This window comes from Cygnus olor, unplaced genomic scaffold (genome assembly GCF_009769625.2).
Source record: "Cygnus olor isolate bCygOlo1 unplaced genomic scaffold, bCygOlo1.pri.v2 S91, whole genome shotgun sequence".
NCBI classification, from domain to species: Eukaryota; Metazoa; Chordata; class Aves; order Anseriformes; family Anatidae; genus Cygnus; species Cygnus olor.
The window spans coordinates 1-24,927 of NW_024429088.1; the positions used below are offsets into that span (position 1 = coordinate 1).

Below are 24,927 nucleotides of genomic sequence, written 5' to 3' on the forward strand. Positions count from 1 at the left end.
AGCGGCCCAGCATGCCCGGCGGCGGGCGGAGCAGGAGCGGGACGACATGGCTGCCCGCATGCCCCGCCCACCCAGCCCCACGTGAGTGCCCGCCCGTGGCCACGCCCCCCTCCCTGGCCACGCCCACGGCCCCTATACATGGCCCCCATAGGCTGCCTGCTATAGGGTGCCCCCACTGCGTGTCCCCTATAGCCCCCATGGTGCATCCCGTATAGCACCCACTGGTGCGTCCCCTGTAACACCACAGAGCATCCCCTATAGCCCCCATAGCCTGTCCCCTATAGCTCCCATAGCCTGTCCCCTATAGCCCACGTCATGTCCCCTATAGCCCCCATAGCCTGTTCCCTATAGCCCACATCATATCCCCTATAGCCCCCATGGCCTGTCCCCTATAGCCCACATCATGTCCCCTATAGCCCCCATGGTGTGTCCGTATAGCCCCCATGGCGCTTCTCCTATAGCCCCCAAGGCACGCCCTCTACAGTCCTATAGTGTGTCCCTATATTCCCCATGGCACATCCCCTATAGCCTCCCTGACGTATGCCCTGTAGTCCCCATGCCATGTCCCTTATAGACCCCACGGTGTGTCCCCTGTAGCCCATGCAGTGCATCCCTTACGGCCCCCATGCCACAGGCCTCATGCACATCCCCTATAGCTGCCGTGGCATGTCCCTTATGTCCCCTATATTCCCCCCTGCATGTCCCTTATACCCCCCATGGCACATTCCCTATACCCCCCATGGCACATTCCCTATACCCCCCATGGCACATCCCCTATAGCCCCCATGGTATGTCCCCTATATTCTCTCTTGTATGTCCCCCATATTCCCCCTTGCATATCCACTATATTCCCCATGGCACATCCCCTATAGCCCCCATGGTATTTCCCTGATATTCCCCATAGAATGTCCCCTATAGCCTCCATGGCACATCCCCTATACCCCCCATGGCACATCCCCTATAGCCCCCAGGGTATGTTCCCTATATTCCCCATGGCACATCCCCCATACCCCCACTGGCACATCCCCTATATCCCCATGCCACCTCCCCCGCAGCAAACCATCTATAGGCCCCACACTGCATCCCCTACACTCCCCGTGCCCCGTGACCCTCTTGCAGCCCCTATAGCCGCTATGGGTGCAGGGGGGGCCGGGACCCCGGGGAGCTGCAAGCGGCGCTGGCGGAGCTGAGGGAGCACAACCGGGAGCTGCGGCAGCGCCTGCACCAGCGGCACGAGCAGGTCGGGCACCTATAGGGCACCTATAGGGGGCACCTATAGGGGTAGCCATGGGGGACGTATAGGGGGCACCTATGGCAGGTCTTGGGGGCTGTCTGTCTGGGGCTTGGGGCACCTAGAGGGAAGTTGGGGGTGCACCTATAATGCCCATAGGTGCACCTATAGGCAATATATAGGGGGGACGTATGGTGGGAACGTATGGGAGGATCCTATGGGCACCTACGGAGGGCACCTCTAGGGTGGGGCATATGGCGGGACGTATGGGGATGTGGGAGGAATTTATGGGGGGACGTATGGGGGCACCTATAGGTTTGTGGGAGGAATTTATGGGGGGACATATAGGGGGATGTATGGGGATGTGGGGGGAATTTATGGGGGGACGTATGGGGGCACCTGTTGGGGAGGTGAGGGTGCCTATGGGGGAACATATGGGGGACATATAGAGGGGTGCAAAGCGGGGGCGTACAGGGGCTGGGGGGGGGGGGGGGGAGGTGGGGCACGTATGGGTGCTGTGGGGGCACTTTTGGTGCCGAGGGTGCAATTTTTGGGTCCCGTGGGTGAATATTTGGGTGCTATTTGTGCACTTTCGGGTGCCGTGGGTGCATTTTTTGGGTGCCGTGGGTGCATTCTGGGGCTCCATGGGTGCCACTGGGGTTCCACGGGTGCCATTTTGAGGGCAATGTGTGCCGTTTTGGGTGCTATGGGTGCATTTTTGGGCACTGTAAGTGCACTTTTGGTGCTCGGGGTGCATTTTCGAGTGCTGCGGGTCTATTTTTGGGTGCTGTGGCTGCATTTTTGGGTGCTGTGGCTGCATTTTTTGCTGCCGTGGGTGTATTTTTGGGTACCGTGGGTGTATTTTTGGGTGCTATGACTGCATTTTGGGCGGCCAGGGGTGCATTTCGGGGTTCCGTGGGTGCCTTTTTGGTGCCGTGGATGTATTTTTGGGTGTCGTGGGCGCGTTTTGGGGCACCGTGGGTGCATTTTGGGGCAGCGTGGGTGCATTTTTGGGTGCTCTGGGTGCATTTTGGGCGCCGTTGGTGCATTTTGGGGCACCATGGGTGCCCCCAGGCGCTGACTCCCATGGGTGCAGGCGCAGGAGCTGCAGCGGGCGCTGGCGGGGGCTCGGGCACGGGCTCGGACGGCAGCGGGGGCGCGGGCCCAGCTGGAACGGGAGCAGCGGGGGCTGCGGGGGCGGCTGCAGCACCCCGGGGTGCCCCCGCACCCGGCCGAGGCCGCCCTGCGCGCCCGCTGCCTCCACCTCCAGGAGCTGCTGAACCGCGAGGCCGGGTGAGCATCGGGGTCCCCAGGGGGCTGGCGGTGGTCCCGGGTGGTCCAAGGTGGGCCCAGGGTAGGCTTGGGTGGCCCCAAGGTGGTCCAAGGGGGGCCCAGGGTGGCTCCGGATCCCCCCGAAGTGGACCAGGAGTGGTCCAAAGTGGCCCCAAGATGGGTCCAGGGTGGTCTTGGGTGACCTCAGGGTGTTCCAGGGTGGTGCGAGGTGGTCCCAGGGTGGTCCTGGGTGGCCCAGGATGGTCCAGGGTGGTCTTGGGTGGCCCTGGGGTGGTCCGGGGTGGTGCGAGGTGGTCCCAGGGTGGTCCTGGGTGGCCCAGGGTGGTCCAGAGTGGTCTTGGGTGGCCCTGGGGTGGTCCGGGGTGGTGCGAGGTGGTCCCAGGGTGGTCCTGGGTGGCCCAGGGTGGTCCAGGGTGGTCTTGGGTGGCCCTGGGGTGGTCCGGGGTGGTGCGAGGTGGTCCCAGGGTGGTCCTGGGTGGCCCAGGGTGGTCCAGGGTGGTCTTGGGTGGCCCTGGGGTGGTCCGGGGTGGTGCGAGGTGGTCCCAGGGTGGTCCTGGGTGGCCCAGGGTGGTCCAGGGTGGTCTTGGGTGGCCCTGGGGTGGTCCGGGGTGGTGCGAGGTGGTCCCAGGGTGGTCCTGGGTGGCCCAGGGTGGTCCAGGGTGGTCTTGGGTGGCCCTGGGGTGGTCCGGGGTGGAGCGAGGTGGTCCCAGGGTGGTCCTGGGTGGCCCAGGGTGGTCCAGGGTGGTCTTGGGTGACCCTGGGGTGGTCCGGGGTGGTGCGAGGTGGTCCCAGGGTGGTCCTGGGTGGCCCAGGGTGGTCCAGGGTGGTCTTGGGTGGCCCTGGGGTGGTCCGGGGTGGTGCGAGGTGGTCCCAGGGTGGTCCTGGGTGGCCCAGGGTGGTCCAGGGTGGTCTTGGGTGGCCCTGGGGTGGTCCGGGGTGGTGCGAGGTGGTCCCAGGGTGGTCCTGGGTGGCCCAGGGTGGTCCAGAGTGGTCTTGGGTGGCCCTGGGGTGGTCCGGGGTGGTGCGAGGTGGTCCCAGGGTGGTCCTGGGTGGCCCAGGGTGGTCCAGGGTGGTCTTGGGTGACCCTGGGGTGGTCCGGGGTGGTGCGAGGTGGTCCCAGGGTGGTCCTGGGTGGCCCAGGGTGGTCCAGGGTGGTCTTGGGTGGCCCTGGAGTGGTCCGGGGTGGTGCGAGGTGGTCCCAGGGTGGTCCAGGGTGGACCAAGGGTGGTCCCAGTATGGCTCAGAGAGACCTGGGATGGTCTTGGGTGGCCCTAGGGTGGTCCAAGATGGTCCCACCGTGGTCCTAGGATGGCTCAGGGTGATCCAGGGTGGTCTTGGGTGGCCCTGGGGTGGTCCGGGGTGGTCCTGGGTGGTCCCAGGGTGGTCCTAGGGTGGCTCAGGGTGGTCCAGGGTGGTACCGGGTGCCCCCAGGTTGTACCAATGTTTGCCCCAGGGTGTCCCCAGGGTGCTCCGGGGTGCCCCAACGGTGGCCCCGGGGTGGCCGTGGGGTGACCTTAGCTCATGGTGCTCCAGGGTGGTCTTGGGGGGGGTCCCACAGTGCCCCTGAGGTCCCACTTGCCCGTGGGTGCCGTGGGGGTGCTGTGGGGCACCCATGGGTGCCGTGAGGGTGCTGTGGGGTACCCGTGGTTGCCGTGGGGGTGACGCAGGGCACCCATGGGTGCCGTGGGGGTGATGCGGGGCACCCATGGGTGCTGTGAGGGTGCCGTGGGGCACCCGTGGGTGCCGTGAGGGTGCCGTGGGGCACCCATGGGTGCCATGGGGGTGATGCGGGGCACCCATGGGTGCCGTGAGGGTGCCGTGGGGCACCCATGGGTGCCATGGGGGTGATGCGGGGCACCCATGGGTGCCGTGAGGGTGCTGTGGGGTACCTGTGGGTGCCGTGGGGGTGCCGCGAGGCACTCATGGGTGCCGTGGGGGTGCCGTGGGGCACCCATGGGTGCCGTGAGGGTGACACGGGGCACCCATGGGTGCAGGGCGCGGGCGGCGCTGGCCCAGGCGTCGCGGGCGGCGGGACGGCGCCTGCGGGTGCTGCTGGCGGAGGCCGAGGAGCAGCGGCTGCGGGGGGAGCGCTACCGCCTGCAGGTGACGTCACGGGCGTGACGTCACACGGGGGGGGTGTGACGTCACGGGGGTGGGGGTGACATTATGGGGGGGGGGGGGGGGCATCACGTCACGGGCGTGCGTGTCGCCCGCGGGGTTCCCTGAGCGGGCTGGGGGAGGGTGGCGTGGAGGTGCCACCCTCTGTCACCCAGTGTCACCCCGTGTCACCCCACGTCCCCTGGGTTTCCCCGCAGTGGTGGCACATCCCCCTGTGTCCCCCCGTGTCCCCCCATGTCCCCCCCAGGGCCTCATGTCCCCATGCCCCTGTCCCTATTCCCTCCCCCCGAGTCCCCCCATGTCCCCATGCCCCCCGCCATGTCCCAAAGCCACGTGTCACCCCATGTCCTGTGTCCCCGTGTCCCCCAGTCCCCCCATCTCCCCCTTGTCCCCGCACATGTCCCCATGTCCCTACCATGTCCCCTCGTGTCCCCAAGTCCCACCATGTCCCCATGCCCCCCCCATGTCCCAAAGCCACGTGTCACCCCATGTCCTGTGTCCCCGTGTCCCCAGGTCCCACGTTCCCACGTGTCCCCACACCATGTCCCCATGTCCCCCCATCTCCCCCTTGTCCCCGCACATGTCACCATGTCCCTACCATGTCCCCTCGTGTCCCCAAGTCCTACCATGTCCCCATGTCCCCACCATGCCCCCCATGTCCACACCATGTCCCCCCATGTCCCCCCATCTCCCCCAGGTCCCCCATCTTGCGTCTCCCATGTCCCCACCACGTCCCCCCATGTCCCCCATCTCACCCCCATGTCCCGTCTTGTCCCCCCCATCTCCCCTATGTCCCCTCCCATGTCCCCCCATGTCCCTTCCATCACCCCCATGTCCCCCGTCTTGTCCCCCCATCTCCGCTATGTCCCTTCCATGTCCCCACAATGTCCCTTCCATTGCCCCATGTCCCCCCATGTCCCCCATCTCTCCCCTACGCCTCCCCCATGCCCCATGTCCCTTCCATGTCCCCCCCATGTCCCCCCATGTCCCCCATCTCCCCCGTGTCCCTTTCATGTCCCCCATCTCTCCCCTATGTTCCCCCCATGTCCCCACCATGTCCCTTCCATCTCCCCCATGTCCCCCCATGTCCCCCATCTCCCCCGTGTCCCTTTCATGTCCCCCATCTCTCCCCTATGTTCCCCCCATGTCCCCACCATGTCCCTTCCATCTCCCCCATGTCCCCCCATGTCCCCCATCTCCCCCGTGTCCCCCCCATGTTCCCCATCTCCCCCATGTCCCTTCCATGTCCCCACCATGTCCCTTCCATTGCCCCATGTCCCCCCCCATGTCCCCCATCTCTCCCCTATGTCCCCCCCATGTTCCCCCATGTCCCTCCCATGTCCCCCACATGTCCCTTCCATCTCCCCCATGTCCCCCCATGTCCCCCATCTCTCCCCTATGTCCTCCCCATGTCCCCCCCATCTCCCCTATGTCCCCCCCATGTTCCCCCATGCCCCATATCGCCCCCATGTCCCCCCATCTCCCCTATGTCCCTCCCGTGTCCCCCCCCATGCCCCCCATGTCCCCCGTCTTGCCCCCCCCATCCCCCCAAGGTTCCCCCATGACCCCCCCATGTCCTTTCCATCTCCCCCATGTCCCTTCCATTGCCCCATGTCCCCCCCATGTCCCCCATCTCTCCCCCATGTCCCCCCTCTTGTCCCCCCATCTCCCCCATGTCCCCCCCATGTCCCCAATCTCCCTCATGTCCCTTCCATTGCCCCATGTCCCCCCCATGTCCCCCAACTCTCCCCTATGTCCCCCCCATGTCCCCCCATCTCCCCTATGTCCCTCCTGTGCCCCCCCCATGTCCCCCCATGTCCCCTGTCTTGGCCCCCCCCATCCCCCCAAGGTCCCCCCATGTCCCCCCCATGTCCCCCATTTCTCCCCCATGTCCCCCCTCTTGTCCCCCCATCTCCCCCATGTCCCTTCCATCTCCCCCATGTCCCCCCCATGTCCCCCATCTCTCCCCTATGTCCCCCCTCTTGTCCCCCCATCTCCCTCATGTCCCTTCCATTGCCCCATGTCCCCCCCATGTCCCTTCCATCTCCCCCATGTCCCCCCATGTCCCCCATCTCTCCCCCATGTCCCCCCCATGTCCCCCAACTCTCCCCTATGTCCCCCCCACGCCCCCCCACCTCCCCTATGTCCTTCCCGTGTCCCCCCCCACGTCCCCCCATGTCCCCCGTCTTGGCCCCCCCCACCCCCCCAAGGTCCCCCCGTGCCCCCACCCCCCACCCCGTGTCCCCCCAACGCGTCCCCACACCCCGTCCCCCCCCCCGTCCCCGCAGGCGGAGGCCGCCGAGGAGGCCGAGCGGGCGCTGCGGGACCAGCTGGCGGCGGTGGCGGCGGGGACGGCGCGCGCCGAGGCCCAGGGCCACCGCCTGCGCCGGGCGCTGGACGCCGTCGGGGACGGGGCCGCTGCCACCGCGCGCCGCGTGGCCGCCCTGCGGGCCCGCCTCAGGTGGGTGCCCGCGTCTGTAACGCCCGGCGGGTGCCTACGGGCAACCTATAGCACCCTATGGGCTGCCTAGAGACCCCTGTGGGCCCCGATAGCACCCTGTGGGTTTCCTAGAGACCGCTGTGGGTCCCTATAGCACCCTATGGGCCCCTATAGCACCCCATGGGCTTCCTAGAGACCTCTGTGGGCCCCTATAGCACTTTATGGGCTTCCTAGAGCACCCTGTGGGCCCCTATAGCACCCCATGGGCTTCCTAGAGACCTCTGTGGGCCCCTATAGCGCTTTATGGGCTTCCTAGAGCACCCTGTGGGCCCCTATAGCACCCCATGGGCTTCCTAGAGACCTCTGTGGGCCCCTATAGCACTTTATGGGCTTCCTAGAGCACCCTGTGGGCCCCTATAGCACCCCATGGGCTTCCTAGAGACCTCTGTGGGCCCCTATAGCACTTTATGGGCTTCCTAGAGCACCCTGTGGGCCCCTATAGCACCCCATGGGCTTCCTAGAGCACCCTGTGGGCCCCTATAGCACCCTTTGGGCTCCCTAGAGACCTCTATGGGCCCCTATAGCACCCTATGGCCCCCCTAGAGCCCCTTATGGGCCCCTATAGCACCTTATGAATTTCCTAGAGACCTCTGTGGGTCCCTATAGTACCTTATGGACTCCCTAGAAACCCCTTTGTGGGCCCCTATAGAAATTTACAGCCTCCCTAGGGCCCCCTGTGGGCCCCTATAGCACGTTATGGACTCCCTAAAGATCTCTGTGGGCCCCTATAGCACCCTATGGGCTCCCTAGAGTCTGGGGGGGAGGGGGGGGCTGTATATGGCCAGGGGATTACGGGGGGGGGGGGGAGTGTATATGGCCAGGGGGATTATGGGATAGTTGGGGGCTCTGGGGGGGCTGTATGGAGTCAGAGGGTTTATGGGATTGTGTATGGGGCTGTATGGGGCTAGGGGGATTATGGGGGGGGGGCTCTGGGGGGAGTGTATAGGGCCAAGGGGATTATGGAATTGTGTGGGGCTCCGGGGGGGGGGGGCTGTATGGAGCCAGGGGGATTATGGGATATTGGGGGGCTCTGGGGGGGGGCTGTATGGGGCCAGGGGGATTTATGGGACTGTGGGGGGGGGCTGTATGGGGCCAGGGGGATTATGGGATTGTGGGGGGGCTGTATGGAGCCAGGGGGATTATGGGATATTGGGGGGCTCTGGGGGGGGGCTGTATGGGGCCAGGGGGATTTATGGGATTGTGGGGGGGCTGTATGGGGCTAGGGGGATTATGGGACTGGTGGGGGCCCCGGGGGGGGGGGGCTGTATGGGGCCAGGGGGATTTATGGGATTGTGGGGGGGCTGTATGGGGCTAGGGGGATTATGGGATATTGGGGGGCTCTGGGGGGGGGGCTGTATGGAGCCAGGGGGATTATGGGATATTGGGGGGCTCTGGGGGGGGGGGGGCTGTATGGAGCCAGGGGGATTATGGGATATTGGGGGGCTCTGGGGGGGGGGGCTGTATGGAGCCAGGGGGATTATGGGATATTGGGGGGCTCTGGGAGGGGGCTGTATGGAGCTAGGGGGATTATGGGATATTGGGGGGCTCTGGGGGGGGGGCTGTATGGGGCCAGGGGGATTATGGGATATTGGGGGGCTCTGGGGGGGGGGGCTGTATGGAACCAGGGGGATTATGGGATATTGGGGGGGTCTGGGGGGGGGGGCTGTATGGAGCCAGGGGGATTATGGGATATTGGGGGGCTCTGGGGGGGGGGGGGGCTGTATGGAACCAGGGGGATTATGGGATATTGGGGGGCTCTGGGAGGGGGGGCTGTATGGAGCCAGGGGGATTATGGGATATTGGGGGGCTCTGGGGGGGGGCTGTATGGGGCCAGGGGGATTATGGGACAGTGCGGGGGGGTCTCTGACCCCCCCCCCCCCCAAAAAAAAAAATCCCCTGGCTGCCCCCAGGTGCGACCCTCTGACGCTGTCCCGCACCGTGCGCCGCATGCTCCGGGGCGAGGACGAGGACAGCGAGGACAGCGGGGGCAGCGGGGGCAGCGGGGGCAGCGGGTCCCCCCCGTGGGCCCTCGGGGAGCCCCTCGAAACCGCCGCCGGCCCCCGGGGGGGCCTCGAAACCGCCCCCAAGGAGCCCCTCGAAACCGCCGCCGGTCCCGGGGGGGGCCTCGAAACCGCCCCCGGGGAGCCCTAAAAGTGGCTCTGACCCCATAGAGCCCCCCCGGGACCCCCCTGACCCCCCCCGCTTTTGGGGGGATGGGGTGGGGGGTGGGGGGCTCTACAGAAGGGGCGGGGCTTAATGGGGGCGGGGGCTTATGGGGCGGAGCGTGGTGACACATTAAAGGGTCTCGAAGGTGTTCGAAATCCACCCGGAGTCCTTTTTGGGGAAAGACCCCAAACCACATTTTTTTAGGGGGGGGGGGGGGGGACTTGAGACGCCCCCCCCTCCCCACCCCCGAACCTTGCTGGGGGGCACCCTGAGCCCCCCCGTATCCCAATTTGTGCCCCCCCCCCCCCCAATTCCCTTTCAACACCCAGAGTGGGAGGGGCCTTAAAACACCCCAAAACCTTTTTTTTTTGGGGGGGGGGGGGGGGGGGCTGGAAACCCCCCTCAGCCTCAACCTGGGGGGCTCAAAACCCCCCGAACCCCCTTTTTTTTGGGGGTGGGGGAGGGTCCTGACCCTCCCCCCCCCAAAAGCACCGGGGAGCCTTGAAACAGCCCCAAGGGGGGGGGGGGGGGGGGGGGGGGGGGGGGGGGCGCTTGAAACTGCCGCGCGGGAGGGGCGGGGCTTGTTATGCTAACGAGGGCGCGCGACAGCCAATCCCGGCGCGGCATGCAAATGAGGGAGCGCGCGCCGGAGGGCGGCGCGGCGCGGCCAATGAGGAGGGAGAGGGGGGCGGGGCCGGGGCGCCGCGAGACCCCGGGAGTCTCGCGAGAGGTTGGGGCGGGCGGAGGAGGAGGAGGAGGAGGCGGCGGCGGCGGAGGAGGCGGCGGGATGGGAGCGCCGAGGTGAGGCCGCGGCCGGGCCCGGCCCCGGCCCCGGCACCAAGCCCCGCCCCCAGCTCCGCCCCCAGCCCCCCCCAGGGTGGGGGGCACCGACCCCGGGGCTGGGGGGGCTCCGCCGGTGGCCCCTGGCCCGCCCCTTCCGCGCCCCACCCCCCCCTTAGCAACCGCGGCCCTTAGCAACGGGCTGCCCCTTGCCCCGTGACGTCATCGCCCCCTCCCTCACCCCCCTCGCCCCCCCCCCCCCTCCCCAGGGCCTTCTTTAGGGGGGGGGGGGGGGGGTCCCGTAGGGTTGGGTAGGGGGCAACTGGGGGAGGGGCTATGGGGGCAGTTGGGGGGCTGGGGTATTTCGGAGGGGGGTCTGGGGGAGCTCAAGGGGGGCGCTTGGGGCTTTAAGGAAGCTCCTGGGGGGGGCACCAGGGGGGGTGGAGGGACCCTGGAGGGGGCGCTGGGGGTTTGGGACTTCTCGTGGGGGGGCACTGGGGGACACTTGGGTGGATGGAGTGATCCTTAGGGGGGTATTAGGGGGTTGGGACTGCTCATTGGGGGGGCACTGGGGGCTGTGGGGGGGCACCTGGGTGTGTGGTGGGACCCTGGAGGGGGCATTTGTGGCTCTGAGGCAGCTCTTGGGGGGGGCGCTGGGGGCTGTGGGGGACTCTGGGGTGCATGGAGGCACCCTGGAGTGGACATTGGGGGGTTGGGACTGTTCGTGGGGGGGGGCACTGGGGGCTGTGGGGGGCACCTTGGGGGGGGACAGAGGGACGGAGGGACCCTGGATGGGGTGCTGAGGGTTTGGGACTGCTCGGGGAGGGGCACCTGGGGGGCTGTGGGGGGGATCTGGGGGGTGGAGGGACCCTGGAGGGGGCATTTGGGGCTCTGATGGAGCTGTTGGGGGGGCACTGGGGGGCTCCAGTGTGGATGGAGGGACCCTGGAGGGGGCGCTAAGGGTTTGGGACTGCTTGTGGGGGGGGCACTGGGGGAGCTGTGGGAGCTCCAAGGGGTTATGCAGGGCTCCGGGGTGGGGGGGGTGTCTGGGGCCAACAGGGGGAGCATGGATTTAGGGGGGGGCTCTGAAGGGGGACACAGGGATTTGGGGGGGCACCAAAGTGCCTGGGGTGTGCTGAGGGGGGGCACTTGGGAGTCTCAGCATCCGGCTGTTACCTGGAGGTGCATGGAGAGGCTGGCAATTTTGGGGGGGGCTTCGCATGGGAGACCCTTCTCGCTCCCCCCATCCCCAGATGCCCCGTCACTGCTCTGCTGCCGGCTGCTGCACCCGCGACACCCGGGAGACCCGCAACCGAGGCATCTCCTTCCACCGGTGGGTGCCCCCACACCTCCTCAGGGGGCGGCCCCCCGTGGGGACCCCTTGTTGCCCCCCAGATGGCCTTGCTGAGGGGGCTCCCCCCGTTTCTCCCTTTGTGGCGGTTTTATTTTGGTGTCTTTTCACCTTTTTGCTCTTGGTTTAATCCTCTCAGTGGTTTAGTCCAGGTGTAACCCCCCCACCCCCCCCAGTGATGATTTGGCCCAGGTATACCCCTCTCCTTTAGCAATGGTTTGGCCCAGGTGTTCCCCCCCCCCCTTTTTAGCAATGGTTTGGCCCAGGTGTTCCCTCCCCCCCCCCTTTTAAGCAGTGGTTTGCCGCAGGTGTTCCCTTCTCCCCCCTTCTTTTAGCAATGGTTTGGGCCAGTTGTTTCCCTCCTTCTTCTTTTAGCAGTGGTTTGGCCCAGATATTCCCCCCCCCCCCTTAGCACTGGTTTGGCCCAGGTTTCCCCCCCTTTTGGCATTGGTTTGGCCCAGGTGTTCACCCCCCCCTCCTTCTTTAGCAATGGTTTGGCCGAGGTTCCCCCCTTTTAGTAGTGGTTTGGCCCAGGTGTTCCCCCCTTCCTCCCCCTTTTAGGAATGGTTTGGCCCCGGTATTTTCCCCCCCTCCCTTAGCAGTGGTTTGGCCCAGGTGCTCTCCCCCCTCCCCTTTTTACCCCTTTTAGCAATGGTTTGACCCAGGTGCCCCCCCCGTTTTAGCAGTGGTTTGGTCCAGGTGTTCACACACACCCCCCTTTTAGCAATAGCTTGGCCCAGGTATTTTTCCCCCTCCCTTAGCAGTGGTTTGGCCCAGGTGTTCCCCCCTCCTGCCTTTAGCAATGGTTTGCCCCACGAATCTGCTCCCCCCCGTTAGCAATGGTTTGACCCAGTTATGTGCCCCCCCCCCCCCCCCCCCCCCCAATTTAGGAATGGTTCAGCCCCCTCCCCATTAGCGAACCCTCCCTGGCCCGTTCCATTTGTGGCTGCTGGGGGGGAGCCGTCCCCCCAACCTCTCAAAAAACAATATTTTGGGGGGGATTTCGGCCACGAAACCTGACGTGACCCCCCCCCTTTTTTTTTTTGCCCCCCCCCCCCCCCCCCCCCCCCCAGGCTGCCCAAGAAGGACAACCCGCGGCGGGCGCTGTGGCTGGAGAACAGCCGGCGGCGGGACGCGAGCGGGGAGGGCCGCTGGGACCCGGCCTCCAAATACATCTACTTCTGCTCCCAGCACTTCGAGAAGAGCTGCTTCGAGATAGTCGGCTTCAGGTGGCTAACGAGGCACTTAATTGAGCCGCTCCTTCCGCGGAGAATGGGCCCCAGTAATTAAGGAGCCCGCCGTAATTAAGGACACCCCCAAATCCCCCCCTACTTCGCTTTAAAGTGGGCTCCTCCAGACCTCCCCCTGTTGTGAGTGGAAATGGTTTGCTCCAATCCATCACCCCCCCCCCCCCCAGTGCCTCAGTTTCCCATTTTGGGGTCCCGTTCCCCCCCCCCCCCAGATGCTTTTGGGGGTCCCAGGGATGTGGGGGTTATGCCCCCCTCCCCCAGGGACTTTGTGAGTTTTGGATCCCTCTAAAGACACCCCCAGGGCTTTTGGGGGACCCCCCCCCACCCCGAGTTTTAGATCCCTCCCAAAACCTTTCCTAAATTTTTGGGGGCACCATTAGGACCCCCACCCCAAACCTCTGGGGTTCATGGGTCACCCTCCAACATTTTGGGGGGTCCCTTTTTACCCCTCCAGGGCTTTGGGGTACCCTGGTGACTTTATTGGGTTTGGGTCTCCTTGGTGACACCCTACCCCCCCCCCCCCCCCCCCAGGGTTTTGGGACCCTCTAGGGCCTTTGGGTTTCGGGGTCCCTATGGGTTTTGGGGTGCCCCCCCACACACTGACCCCCCTCTCTTCCCCCCCCCCCCCCCCCCACCGCTGCAGCGGCTACCACCGCCTGAAGGAAGGGGCCGTCCCCACCGTCTTCGAGTCGACCTCCCTCAAAACCCCCCGGGCCGCCAAGCCGAAGCCCCCCCTGCCCGACAGCGACACCCCAAAGCCCCCCCGGGCCACCAAGAAGTGGAGGTGAGTCCCAGGGCGGGCACACGGTCCAGGAGGTGACACAGGACACTGCCACCATCTCCCCCCCACCCCACCCCCCCGCCCATTTTAACCCCCCCCCTTTTCTCCATACAGGCAGGACCCCCCCACACCCCCACCGGACCCCCCCTTCTCCACCGACGTCTCCTGCTTCCCCCGAGAAGGCGAAGACCCTGGGGGCGTCCCGGCTCTTCCCGGCCCTTCGGGCGCACGGGGTCCCCTCCCGGACACCCTTTTGGTGGCCACGGGAGACGAAGAAGCCACAGACACCCCTGCCCTCCCTGAAGGGGCCCCCCCGGCGCCCCCCCGGCCCGTTTCACCTTCCCTCTACATGCTGCGGCTGCCGCCGCCGGCCGGGGCGTACATCCAGAGCGAGCACAGCTACCAGGTGGGCAGCGCCTTGCTCTGGAAGCGCCGCGCCGAAGCCGCCCTGGACGCCCTGGACAAAGCCCAGCGGCAGCTCCAGGCTTGCAAACGCCGGGAGCAGAGGCTGCGGCTGCGGGTGGGCGAGCTGCAGCGAGAGCGACGGGCCCCCCCCGAGGGCCGGAGGGTCCCCAAGGAGCCCCCGCCGCAGGGCGCGGAGCCGCAGGTGCTCGGCGGTGCCGACGGCGGACAGTGAGGGCTCGCCTCCTCTTCCTCGCCGCGGCGCCGCTGGGAAGGTTTGTAAATAAACAAAGCGTTTTCGCCTTTTCTATGAAAAAACCAAGGCGATGGCTCGCATCTGGGAACACTGGGGGGGTATAGGACAGCGTGCCCGAGTTGGTTTTGCTCACTGATCTGGCAGGAAACAGTTTTGGGGGAGAAATCAGCTGGATTGGTGAGCTAAACCAGCTCAGCGAGGCCATTGTAGATGAGTAGCGGGGTTGGGCATGCGTTGTGTTGGTCCCCGTTTTTGGGGAGCTTGGGGCTGCTTTCCTGAGCTGGTTTAGGTGCTCAATCCAGCAGAAAATCGGGTCAGGGAGAAATACATGAGTTTTGCACCAGATTTGTGGGAAGAACAGAGCGTTTTGGGGCACGATCTGTCTTCATGGCCAGCCCTTGGGCAAGCAGGAGGCTGGCACCAAGCAAGTATTCCCCTCCCAGCAACGGGGAGGATTTGGGGGCACGATCTGAAGGGGAAAACCCACAGGCTGGTCCCCAGAAAACATCCCTCGTCATCCAGGCACCCGTCTGGACCCAGATAATGAGAACTAAGCCTTTAATTTCTGTAGCCAGCACCGTGCGGAGGCGCCGGGCACGATGCTAAGAACCAAAACCAGCCTCTCGCCCTCGTCGTGCTCCAATGCTGTTATAAACTTCCCTGAAGGAAGCAAAAATGCCTGATTAGCCCCCAGATTGGCTTCGCCTGTCACCCCGAGGCAAGCATCAGCCCCGCCGTGGCGAGGCTCCTTCTACAGGTTGAGCTTCGCCTCCTGGATGGCAGCGTAGATGTCGGCGTTCATGGGCACGTAGGATTTCTTCTTCTCGTCGCGGAAGAAGAGCGGGTCCTTGATGATGTTGGGGTCAAAGCCTTCTCTGACGAGGTTGCCTTTGCACTGCTTGAAGGTCCCCGTGATCTCCAGGGCTTCCTGTGGGGACGGATGGCGTCGTCAGAAACGGGGGGACAGATGACGTTACCGGCGTGGCATGATCATCGTTGGAATCATGGGGACACCAGCGGGTGTCGCTGGCACGGCACCGTCGTTGGAAAGTGGGGACCTAGATGTCATCGTTCAACGTGGGGAGTCGTTGGCACAGGGGGACCCAGGTGACAACGCTGGAAGTGGTGACCCCAGTGTCACCATTGGCTTGGGGACCCAGAAGGTATCATTGGAAATGGGACGACCCAAAAGATGTCATCAGAACTGGGGGACCTTGAGACCATCGTCAGAAATCTGCCCCAATGCCACCACCAGCACGAGGTGACCCCAACGGCGTCATCAGCTCTGGGTGCCGCCACCACCACCAGAAGCCCCAACCCCATCGTTGGAAGACAAGAGGCTGAAAACCACCCCCTGGAAGCCCCCCGAAGCCGGGGCCGCTCACCTGGATGCGCACGAAGCGGGGGGCCGCGTAGCTGGGCAGTGTCTCCCTGGTGAAGGCGTAGAGGTTCTCGCCCTCGAAGCTCATCCCGGGCTCCAGGCGGATGGCCGCCATGCCGCACTTCCCCTCGCACCCTGCGAGCAGAGCTGGCGGGTTATTTTGGGCAACTGAGTCTCGTTTTGCCCTTCTTGGTGGCCACCTGGACCATTATGGGGGGCTGTTGTGTGCCCAAAGCAATGCTGGGTGCTTATTTTGGGTCAGTGTGTCCCATTTCAGCCCTCGTTGTGACCATCGGGCCGTTACGAGGATACACGGTGGGTCCAAAACCCCAGGCACTTCTCTGGGGAAACCAAGTCCCTGGTGGCCATGTGGACCATTACTGGGGCATGTCAGTTGCCCAAAATAACATCAGATGCTTCTTTTGGGCAACCAAATCCTTCTATGCTCTCTGTGGTAGCTGCTTAGACCATTTAGGGGGTGTGTTGCATGTCCAAAACAACATTGGACGCTTGGCTTGGACAACCGGGTCACCCCTTAACCTTCTTGGAGGCTGCTCAGACCTTCACAGAACCACGCTGTGCGCCCACAGCAGTGCCAGACACTTATTTTGGGTGACTAAATCCTGGTTTTGCTTCCTTGGTGGCCACTTGGACCATTATGTGGATGTGTTACTTGCCCAAAACAACATTGGATGCTTATTTTGGGCAACAGAGCCCTGTTTTACTCTTCTTGGACCACTGCAGCAATAGTTGTGAGCCCAAAACAACACCGGCCTCCTCTTTTGGGTCAACAAGTCCTACTTCAGCCTTCTTGGTAGCCACTCAGAGCAACGTAGCCCACATCACGTGGCTGAAGCATCGCTGGATGCTTATTTTAGTCCCACTCGCCCTCTGCACCGCCCTGTACTCACCCGGCACGGACACCCCGTAGACGTTGACCTCCTGGATGAAGTTCACCATGGCCAGAGTGGCCTCCACCTCTGTCGTGGCCACGTTCTCCCCTTTCCAGCTATGGAAGCGAAGGGATGGAGCTGTGAGGAGGAATTCGGGCCGGGAGATGGCATTGCCCACGTGGACGTGGGAACGACCGCGTTGGAGAGGGTTACCGGAAAGTGTCTCCCACACGGTCCTGGAAGTAGACGAATTTTTCGTGGTCCATCATGAGGAGGTCACCGCTGTTGAAGAAGGCGTCGCCTTTGACCAAGACGTCTCTCAAGATCTTCTTCTCTGTCTTCTTGGAATCGCCCGCGTAGCCATAGAAGGGGGTGTTCTTGGTGATTTTGATGACCAGCAGCCCCGTCTCACCTTCGGGGAGGGAGAGGAGGGTTGGGGCCAGTCAGCAAAGTGCCTTGGTGCCAGAGAATGTCATCTCCGTGCCCCACGGGGTGCTTGGGGATGCTGCTGTTCTCCTTGGTGCTTTTCTGGTGGCTCCCAGCCACCAAGACGATGGTGATAAAGACCAAGAGCTGGCTTTGATGTATCTCAACCCTCTGTTGTCTCTCCCCTGCCAAAAAGGCCCTCGCAAGGCTCATCTCTTCTTACCGGGGCGGACGCGGATGCAGAATCCTCGCTCGTCGCGTATGGGTTCGTCCTGCTCCACGTTGTACTTGATCAGCTCAAAGGGAGCGAAACTCTGGAGGGCAGAGGAGGAGAAGTCAGTGGGCGGAAGAGAAATGCAGGAAAAAAAATGGGTGGGAGGACATGCTTCCAGTGCCAGGTCCAATCCATCATTATTTGCTCGTTAAAACCCACGGACCCCACTGCACCCAATTCCAACATCTTGCATAGCCTTGTTTTCCGTCCGAACTAATCGCCTAAACTTTTATATTTAAATAAGATTTAATTAAATGCATTCAACTGCTCGCCAAGCTCATCCACCATACCTTTCAAATGAAAGGTCTGGGGGAGAATACCGAGAGCTGCAACTGTTGGAAAAGGGTGGAAAAAAATAGTTTTGCAGCTTTTGCTCGACATGCTGGTGGTTGGAGAGCAAGAAGTGAGACCAAGTGGCCTTTCTTGGGGCTACGAAGGTGTCCACGTCGCCACAGACACTCCAAAAAATGGCCTTGGAGTCAGTGCTGTTGAGTCAATGTTTGCCAACGGGGTGGAAGGGACTTCTTTTGGACGTGAAGAGGGGATCTTGAAGATCGCACTCTTGCATGAACCCAACCTTGATGGACTGTTGAGTCAATACTGCCCAAACAGGTGGAGGGGACTCCTTTTGGGTGTGAAGAGGGGATCTTGAAGATCCCGCTCTTGCATGAACCCTACCTGGTGGATGGCGTTGGTTTCTCCAGGTTGGTCGCTATGAGGAGGGCAACCAAGGGATTCCTGCTCTTGCGTCAACCCAACTTGAGGGACAGCATTGGCATCCCCAAAGTGGTCTGCGTTTGTTCCCTGCCGTCATCACTGCTGGTGGCTCACCTTGAGGAACGCATTTGCTCTTCCCACAGCCCCGATCTTGCCGGTGTAGTTGATGAAGCCGGCATTGCCCTCGGTGGCCCCATAAAACTCCCAGATGGAGATGGGCCCGAAGCGCTGGAGGAACTCCTTCCACACCTCCGCCCTCAGGCCGTTGCCCACTGCCAAACGCACCCCGTGCTTCTGGTCGTTGTCGCGCTGCGAAGGGAGGAACCATCTCAGCACCCGCCCCGCGGCGTCGCGTCCCCCCAGGGGTGAATTTCAGGACTCACCTTGGGCGTGTTGCAGAGGTAGCGCATGAGCTCGCCCACGTACTGGATGACGGTGACGTTGTAGCGGCGGCAGTCGTCCCAGAACTGGGAGGCAGAGAACTTGGCACGCAGGACGCAGGTGGCTCCTGCGGGGACATGGTGGGGTGATGATTCCCTCCTCTTTTCCCTCTTTTTTGCCTTTTTCTTCATCCATCCATCCATCCATCCATCCATCCATCCATCCATCCATCCATCCATCCTCGTGTCTTTTTTTACTTATTCCCATGTTCACCCATTATCTATAGCCTCCTCTTTCCTTTTCTGTTGTCTCTTCATTCCTCTTTCATTCCTTCTCCATCCTCACTTTTTTGTCATCTGTCAGTCCATCCATCCCCCCACGAATCCATTTATCACTGTAAATATCTCTCCTTTTCTTCCCTGCACCCATTTTTCCATTGTCCTTCAGTCCATCTCCAGAAGACAGATGTCCACTGATCCATCTCCATTAAAACAGCCACACGTCTGTCCATTTCTATCAGCCCATCCATCTCTAGAAAACATCCAGCTATCCTTCTCCATAAAATACTCATCCATCCAGCTACACAAATCCATCCATCTCTGGAAAACATCCACCTGTCCTCCATAACATATCCATCCATTCATCCATCCGTCCATCCAGCTCCATAAAACATCCGTCCAACTCCATAAAGCATCCACCCAACTCCATAAAATGTCCCTCCAGCTCCATAAAACATCCATCCATCCATCCATCCATCCATCCATCCATCCATCCATCCATCCATCCCCTATCTACGTACAGCTCCTTCTCCCCTTTCGTCCCCTCTCTCTTTCCTCTTGCTTCTCCCCACCCATTTCTCCATCCGTCCATCCCTGTCTGTCCGTCCGCCCCCCATGCTGGCCAGGCCACGTGGGGCGTGGGGTACGTACCGACCTCGAGGCACCCTCCCACCCCGATGAGCAGCCCGGCCGAGTGGTAGAGCGGCAGCGTCGTGTAGATGTAGTCGGTGGCCCGCAGCCCGCAGATCCGGCCCAGGTTGGCCACCATCATCAGCTTCAGCTCCGTGATCACCGCCGCTTTGGGCAGCCCTGGGGTTGGGAGCAGGGGGTGGGAAATGTCCTCCGTGGAGGCGCCCGCGTGGGATGGGAGGGCGAGACCCTTCCCTCGGGGTGCTGGGTCTCCGTCCCTAGAGGCCTTCAGACCTTGCTGGGAGGAGCCATGAGGAACCTCATGGTGTGTTGGTTGGGGTGGGATCTGGCCCTACCAAGGAGGTCCTGTCCTCCCTGTCCCAGTGGGGACATGGTGGCTCTCCGTCCCTGGGGACACCCAACCCTCACGTGGACACAGCCACGAGGAGCCAAGCCCAGGTGGACTCAGGACAGCCAGGGTTGGAGAAAAAAAAAACCACAAGACCCCACCAACCTCCCTGGCATCACCCACGCCATCTTGCCCACCCCTCCAGCTCCTCGCCCGTAGCACCCAAGCCCCCCCAGATGCCGTTCTCCGAGGAGGAGACCCTCCGTGGCCTCACCGGTGGTGCCGGAGGTGTAGATGTAGATGGCCTTGGAGCTGGCGGTGATGCTGGCGCGGTAGTGTCCGGGCAGGGGCTCGTCGGAGGCCGTCTTGATGGCAGGCAGCAGGGCCTCGACACCCGGCGTGGGCGACTTGGAGCTCAGGTAGAAGACCTTGATGCCGTCACGCTGCAGGTCTGGCAGCACCTCCTCCAGGGCGTCCTGGAGCTCTGCGGGGACAAGGGGACACGGTACAGGGTGAGGAGGTTCCCAAACTGGGAGGGTGCTCTGAGCATCCAAGAAGGGAACCGAAAGAGTCTGAGATGGGGGCTCCGTGTACCCCAAGTGGGTGCCCTGGTCAGATGCAAGCCAGGGCATCATGGTTGGGCTCCCCAATGACCCCAGGTGGGCTCCCAATGGACCCCAAATGGACACCCCAATCACATGGGCATCATGGTTGGGTTCCCCAGTGATCCCATATGAGCTCCCAATGGACCCTAAATGGACACCTAGATGAGTTGGGTACCCAGGGCATCATGGTTGGGTTTCCTCAATGATCCCAGGTGGGCTCCCAGTGGACCCCAAATGGACACCTTGATCATATGGGCACCCAGGGCATTGTGGTTGGGCTCCCCAGTGATCCCAGGTGGGCACCCAATGGGCACCTTGACCATAATGGGGACCCTGAGCAGCCCAAATGAACACCACAAGGATCCCAACTGGGCACCCAAAGCACCCCAAAAGGGCACCCGGTGTACCTCAAATGAGGACCTCAATTGGATGGGCACCCTGGGCACCCTGGATGGGTGCCTCAAGGATCCCAGTTGGGCACCCCAATAGGACCAGCACCCAGAGTGACCCATATGAGAGCCCCGAGGATCTCAGCAGGGCACCCAAAGCACCCCAAAGGGGGCACCCTGCGCACCCTGATGGGTGCCCCAACCAGGTATGTACACGAGTGTTTTCTTCCTGCCTCCTGCTCCCAAAAACGTCCTTGCGATGGAAACAAAAGGACCTTTGGCCCCGGCAACGATCTGGCAATAATTAACCCGTAGCCTTGGCACGGCCAGTGCACCCCACGACACTGACCGGGGCTTGGGGGGTGCACACGCGTGAGCAAAGGGCTGTGGCCGTGGCCACGCCTGGGCGTGCAAACATGTGGCCCTGTGTGAATGACCTCTTGCACGCTTCCACGCCCTCCACAAACAGCAGCCACCCACGCACGCGATGTGTGGAGCAACACGGGCACACGTGCAAGAGCAGCTAGGGGCACTGACCGGCGTGCAAACGCATGCACAGACACTGACAGGCGTGCAGGCACGCAGAGTCACACGTGTAGAAGTGGTACATGCAAATTCATGCAGACACACGTGCAGGCAACAGCATGTGCAAATGTGCACAGCCACTGACACAAACACAAGTCCACGCATGGACACTGACAGGTGTGTAAATACATGCAGGGACACTGACATGCATGCAGACACACACGCATGGACACATGCACACGTGCAAATCCGTGCACGGACATTGACGCAGCCACTGATGCACATGCACATAAATGCATGAGGAGATGCTGACATGCATGCAGACATGCACAGGCACTGAGATGTATGTAAGTCCATGCACAAACACTGGCACGTGCAAACATAGACATGCATGCAAGTCCATGCACAGACAAGCATGCAAACGCACACTGACACGCGTGCAAACATGCACAGCCACTGACATGCATGCAAAGCCATGCACGGCCACCGACACACCTACAAACCCATGCACAGCCACTGACACACATTGCAACAGCATGCAGAACCCCCAACATGCATACGGGCACACTTGCAGGCCACCAAAGTGTGCAACCCCTGCATGAAGCCATGCGAGCAGCAGCAGCAGACCCCCCCCCCACACACACACATTTCGCACCCCCACCCCCTCACCCCCCGGGACACCACTCACCGGTGCTGGCGAGCACGAAGGTGGCCCGAGCGGCAGCGAGTGCGTGCAGCAGCGCCTGGCCCCGCACGTTGTAGTTGAGGCACGCCATGGCGCAGCCCAGCTTGGCCAACGCCAACCATGTCCAGATGTAGGTGGGCTCGTTGGGGAGGAAAACGGCCACGGTCTGGCCCGGCTGCAAGCCCAAGCGCTGGGAGAAGACGCGGGCGGCGCGGCTGCTGAGCTGCTCCACGTCCCGGTAGGTGTAGAGCTCGTCCTGGAACAGCAGCAGGGTGCGGTGGGGTTGGCGTCGAGCGTGCTCCTGGAACACCTCGAGGAGGGTGACGGCGGGCCGGCGGGACAGGCGGCGGTGACACCGCAGCGAAGCCCCCGCCAAGGCCACGAAGGCACCCAGGTCCGCCCAGAGGAAGGGGAACAAGCGGTCCCGCAGCAGCAGCAGCAGCAGCAGCAGCCCGGCCACCACCGCCGTGACCACCCCCAGCATGGTCACCCCGCGGCGCTGGGCTCTGCAGGGCAAGGTCCGCCGCCCGCACGCACCTTGCCCCGGCGCGTTTGCCCCTGGGGTGGTTTTGTTTTTCTTTCTTTCTTTCTTTTTTTTTTTTTTATTTTTTTTTTTTTTTTTTTTTTTTTTCCCCTGACGCTGCCGGCCCTGCCCCGGTGAAGGGTGTGGAGCGTCACCGCGGGGGCGGCTTGCGTCACCGGGTTCCTCGTCCGTCCGTCCGTCCGTCCATCCGTCTGTCTGTCCGTCCGTCCGTCCGTCCACGGCACCTGCTCCTGGAGCCGCGTCTGCTGAGATGAACGGGTACGGAAATCTCAGGTGCCCGTCCGTCCTGCCGCCGTCTGTCTGTCTACCCGCCCTCCCAACATCTGGCTACCCACCTGAGCTAGCTGTCCGTCCGTCCGTCCGCCTAACAGTCGGCCCGTCCTCCCATCCACCTGCTCTTGGTTTTGGGTTACCGGCTGGGTTTTCCCCAGACGCAGCAATGGGAGGGGAGTTCTGCCAATCCCCAAAGCCTCCATCCAGCTCCTAAAGCCTCCATCCAGACCCCCAAACCTCCATCTATCCCCTAAGGCCTCCATCCAGACCCCAAAGCCTCCATCCAGATCCCAAAGCCTCTATCAATCCCCAAAAACCTCCATCAATCCCCCAAAGCCTCCATCCTGTCCCCAAAGACTCCATTCAGCCCCTAAAGCCTCCATCCAGACCCCAAAACCTCCATCAATCCCCCAAAACCTCCATCAATCCCCTAAAGCCTCCATCCAGTCCCCAAAGCCTCCATCAAGCCCCTAAAGCTTTCATCCAGCCTCCATCCAGCCTCCTAAAGCCTCTCTCCAGCCCCCAAAACCTCCATCAATCCTCCAAAACCTCCAACCAGACCCCAAAGCCTCCATCCAGACCCCAAAACCTCCATCAATCCCCTAAAGCCTCCATCCTGTCCCCAAAGACTCCATCCAGCCCCTAAAGCTTCCATCGAGTCCCTAAAACGTCCAGTGAACCTCCACTGAACACCTTAAAGCCTCCATCCATCCCCCAAAACCTCCATAAATCCCCCATAGCCTTCATAAATCCCCCAAAGCCTCCATATTTCCCCTAAAGCCTCCATAAATCCCCCACAGCCTCCACCCAAACCCTGTTTCCCTTCTCATTATAAAAAGGGACAATCGGCACTCTCAACCTTCCCCTTACTGCTGTTCCCATGCAGAAACCTCCTGCCCCAAAATCTCCTCGTTTTCCCCCAATTTCTTGCAAACCCGGCTGCATTTTCAGCCCTGGCCAGGCGGAACCGGCCCCATTTCACCACCCCACAACCCCCTGTCCAAACGGTGACAAAAACGCGTTTTCTTTCATCACCAGACCAGGAAAAAATAAAATAAAAACCCAACAACAAAAAAACGCTCCAGGCTCTGCCATTTAAATCCCATTTAAATCTTTAAACTGGGTGTGGGCGCCTGGCAAGCTGTATCTTGAAGGGTTATTTAACCTCTCTGCGAATTAATAATAATAAAAAAACCAACCAGCAAACGGGTTCAACGCAACCTCACCGCTGTGTCACTCACCTTCGGCCCTGATTTGCAACCCCAGCTCCTCGCTCGCAGTAAAATTATTATGGGGTCGAAGGGTTTTTGGCAACGCAGGTGAAACGTGCTGGGCGGTGCTCGAGGTTTTGCAACCCGGGGCCATCGCCTACACGGCTCCGGATCCGCCACCGGCAGCGAGCCCCGGTCCCCTGGGGTTGGTTCTGTTGGGTTCAGGTGGAGAAAGCTTCCAGAAATGGGAATCTTTTCCCCAAAGGTAGGATAAAACCACCCGGAACTGGGAATCATTCCCCCAAAGGCAGGATAAAACCATCCAGAAGTGGGAATCCTTCCTCAAGAGGTAGGATAAAATGGTCCGGAGTTGGAAATCTTTCCCCAAAAACTGGGATACAAAACCTCCAGAATTGGGAATCCTTCCCCAAAAGGTAGGATAAAACCATCCAGAATTGGGAATCATTCCCCCAAAGGCAGGATAAAACCATCCAGAACTGGGAGTTCTTCCCCAAAAAGGCAGGATAAAACCACCCGGAATTGGGAATCATTCCCCCAAAGGCAGGATGAAACCATCCAGAAGTGGGAATCCTTCCTCAAGAGGTAGGATAAAATGGTCCGGAGTTGGAAATCTTTCCCCAAAAACTGGGATACAAAACCTCCAGAATTGGGAATCCTTCCCCAAAAGGTAGGATAAAACCATCTGGAATTGGGAATCCTTCTCAAAACACAAGATAAAATGGTCTGGAATTGGAAATCCTTCCCCCAAAAGTGGAATAAAAAACCTCCAGAATTGGGAATCTTCCCCAAAAGGTAGGATAAAACCATCCAGAATTGGGAATCATTCCCCCAAAGGCAGGATAAAACCATCCAGAACTGGGAGTTCTTCCCCAAAAAGGCAGGATAAAACCACCCGGAATTGGGAATCATTCCCCCAAAGGCAGGATAAAACCATCTGGAATTGGGAATCCTTCCCAAAACACGGGATAAAATGGTCTGAATTTGAGAATCCTTCCCCAAAAGGCAGGATAAAAACATCCAGAACTGGGAATCCTTCCCAAAACACAGGATGAAATGGTCCAGAACTGGGAATCCTTCCCCAAAATAGTAGGATAAAACCATCTTGAATTGGGAATCCTTCCCAAAACACGGGATAAAATGGTCTGAAATTGAGAATCCTTCCCCAAAAGGTAAGATAAAAAAACTCCAAAATTAGGAATCCTTCCCCAAAAGGCAGG

The 24,927-nt window shown here is 61.8% G+C and overlaps 3 protein-coding genes across 4 annotated transcripts; 2 read left to right on the plus strand and 1 right to left on the minus strand.

The window, feature by feature from the left end:
* The first annotated feature begins 6 nt into the window (after positions 1–6).
* On the plus strand, positions 7–9,334 carry LOC121063114 (myosin heavy chain, embryonic smooth muscle isoform-like). Of its 2 annotated transcripts, none has more exons than XM_040543461.1 (6): positions 7–81; positions 1,120–1,240; positions 2,328–2,524; positions 4,519–4,627; positions 6,931–7,103; positions 9,053–9,334. In XM_040543461.1, exons 1-6 carry the CDS (start codon positions 47–49, stop codon positions 9,291–9,293), a joined length of 876 nt encoding a protein of 291 aa, XP_040399395.1. In that variant the 5' UTR covers positions 7–46; the 3' UTR covers positions 9,294–9,334. The 2 variants fall into 2 exon arrangements, with proteins under 2 accessions (XP_040399395.1, XP_040399396.1); XM_040543462.1 differs by having other exon boundaries at positions 1,144–1,240.
* A 686-nt stretch (positions 9,335–10,020) lies between these two features.
* Positions 10,021–14,178, plus strand: THAP7 (THAP domain containing 7). Its single transcript, XM_040543469.1, has 5 exons — positions 10,021–10,109; positions 11,342–11,421; positions 12,513–12,668; positions 13,333–13,473; positions 13,585–14,178. Exons 2-5 carry the CDS (start codon positions 11,342–11,344, stop codon positions 14,105–14,107), a joined length of 900 nt encoding a protein of 299 aa, XP_040399403.1. The 5' UTR covers positions 10,021–10,109; the 3' UTR covers positions 14,108–14,178.
* A 12-nt stretch (positions 14,179–14,190) lies between these two features.
* LOC121063119 (very long-chain acyl-CoA synthetase-like) lies at positions 14,191–22,943 on the minus strand. Its single transcript, XM_040543468.1, has 11 exons — positions 22,541–22,943; positions 21,665–22,447; positions 19,732–19,941; positions 19,130–19,288; positions 18,203–18,327; positions 17,934–18,128; positions 17,052–17,142; positions 16,616–16,814; positions 16,421–16,518; positions 15,514–15,644; positions 14,191–15,056 (listed from the first exon to the last, which is right to left on the minus strand). Exons 2-11 carry the CDS (start codon positions 22,143–22,145, stop codon positions 14,880–14,882), a joined length of 1,866 nt encoding a protein of 621 aa, XP_040399402.1. The 5' UTR covers positions 22,146–22,447; positions 22,541–22,943; the 3' UTR covers positions 14,191–14,879.
* Positions 22,944–24,927: the final 1,984 nt, after the last annotated feature.

Excerpts from the sequence above, each read along its gene's own strand:
- LOC121063114 (XM_040543461.1), top strand. The coding sequence starts at position 47 with ATGGCTGCCCGCATGCCCCGCCCACCCAGCCCCAC. Across the intron at positions 1,241-2,327 it reads TGCACCAGCGGCACGAGCAG|GCGCAGGAGCTGCAGCGGGC; the intron begins GTCGGGCACCTA and ends CCATGGGTGCAG. Across the intron at positions 2,525-4,518 it reads CTGCTGAACCGCGAGGCCGG|GGCGCGGGCGGCGCTGGCCC; the intron begins GTGAGCATCGGG and ends CCATGGGTGCAG.
- THAP7 (XM_040543469.1), top strand. The coding sequence starts at position 11,342 with ATGCCCCGTCACTGCTCTGCTGCCGGCTGCTGCACCCGCGACACCCGG. Across the intron at positions 12,669-13,332 it reads TTCGAGATAGTCGGCTTCAG|CGGCTACCACCGCCTGAAGG; the intron begins GTGGCTAACGAG and ends CCACCGCTGCAG. Across the intron at positions 13,474-13,584 it reads CGGGCCACCAAGAAGTGGAG|GCAGGACCCCCCCACACCCC; the intron begins GTGAGTCCCAGG and ends TTCTCCATACAG.
- LOC121063119 (XM_040543468.1), bottom strand. The coding sequence starts at position 22,145 with ATGCTGGGGGTGGTCACGGCGGTGGTGGCCGGGCTGCTGCTGCTGCTG. Across the intron at positions 17,143-17,933 it reads GAGCAAATGCGTTCCTCAAG|AGTTTCGCTCCCTTTGAGCT; the intron begins GTGAGCCACCAG and ends TCTGCCCTCCAG. Across the intron at positions 15,645-16,420 it reads CTACGGGGTGTCCGTGCCGG|GGTGCGAGGGGAAGTGCGGC; the intron begins GTGAGTACAGGG and ends CTCTGCTCGCAG.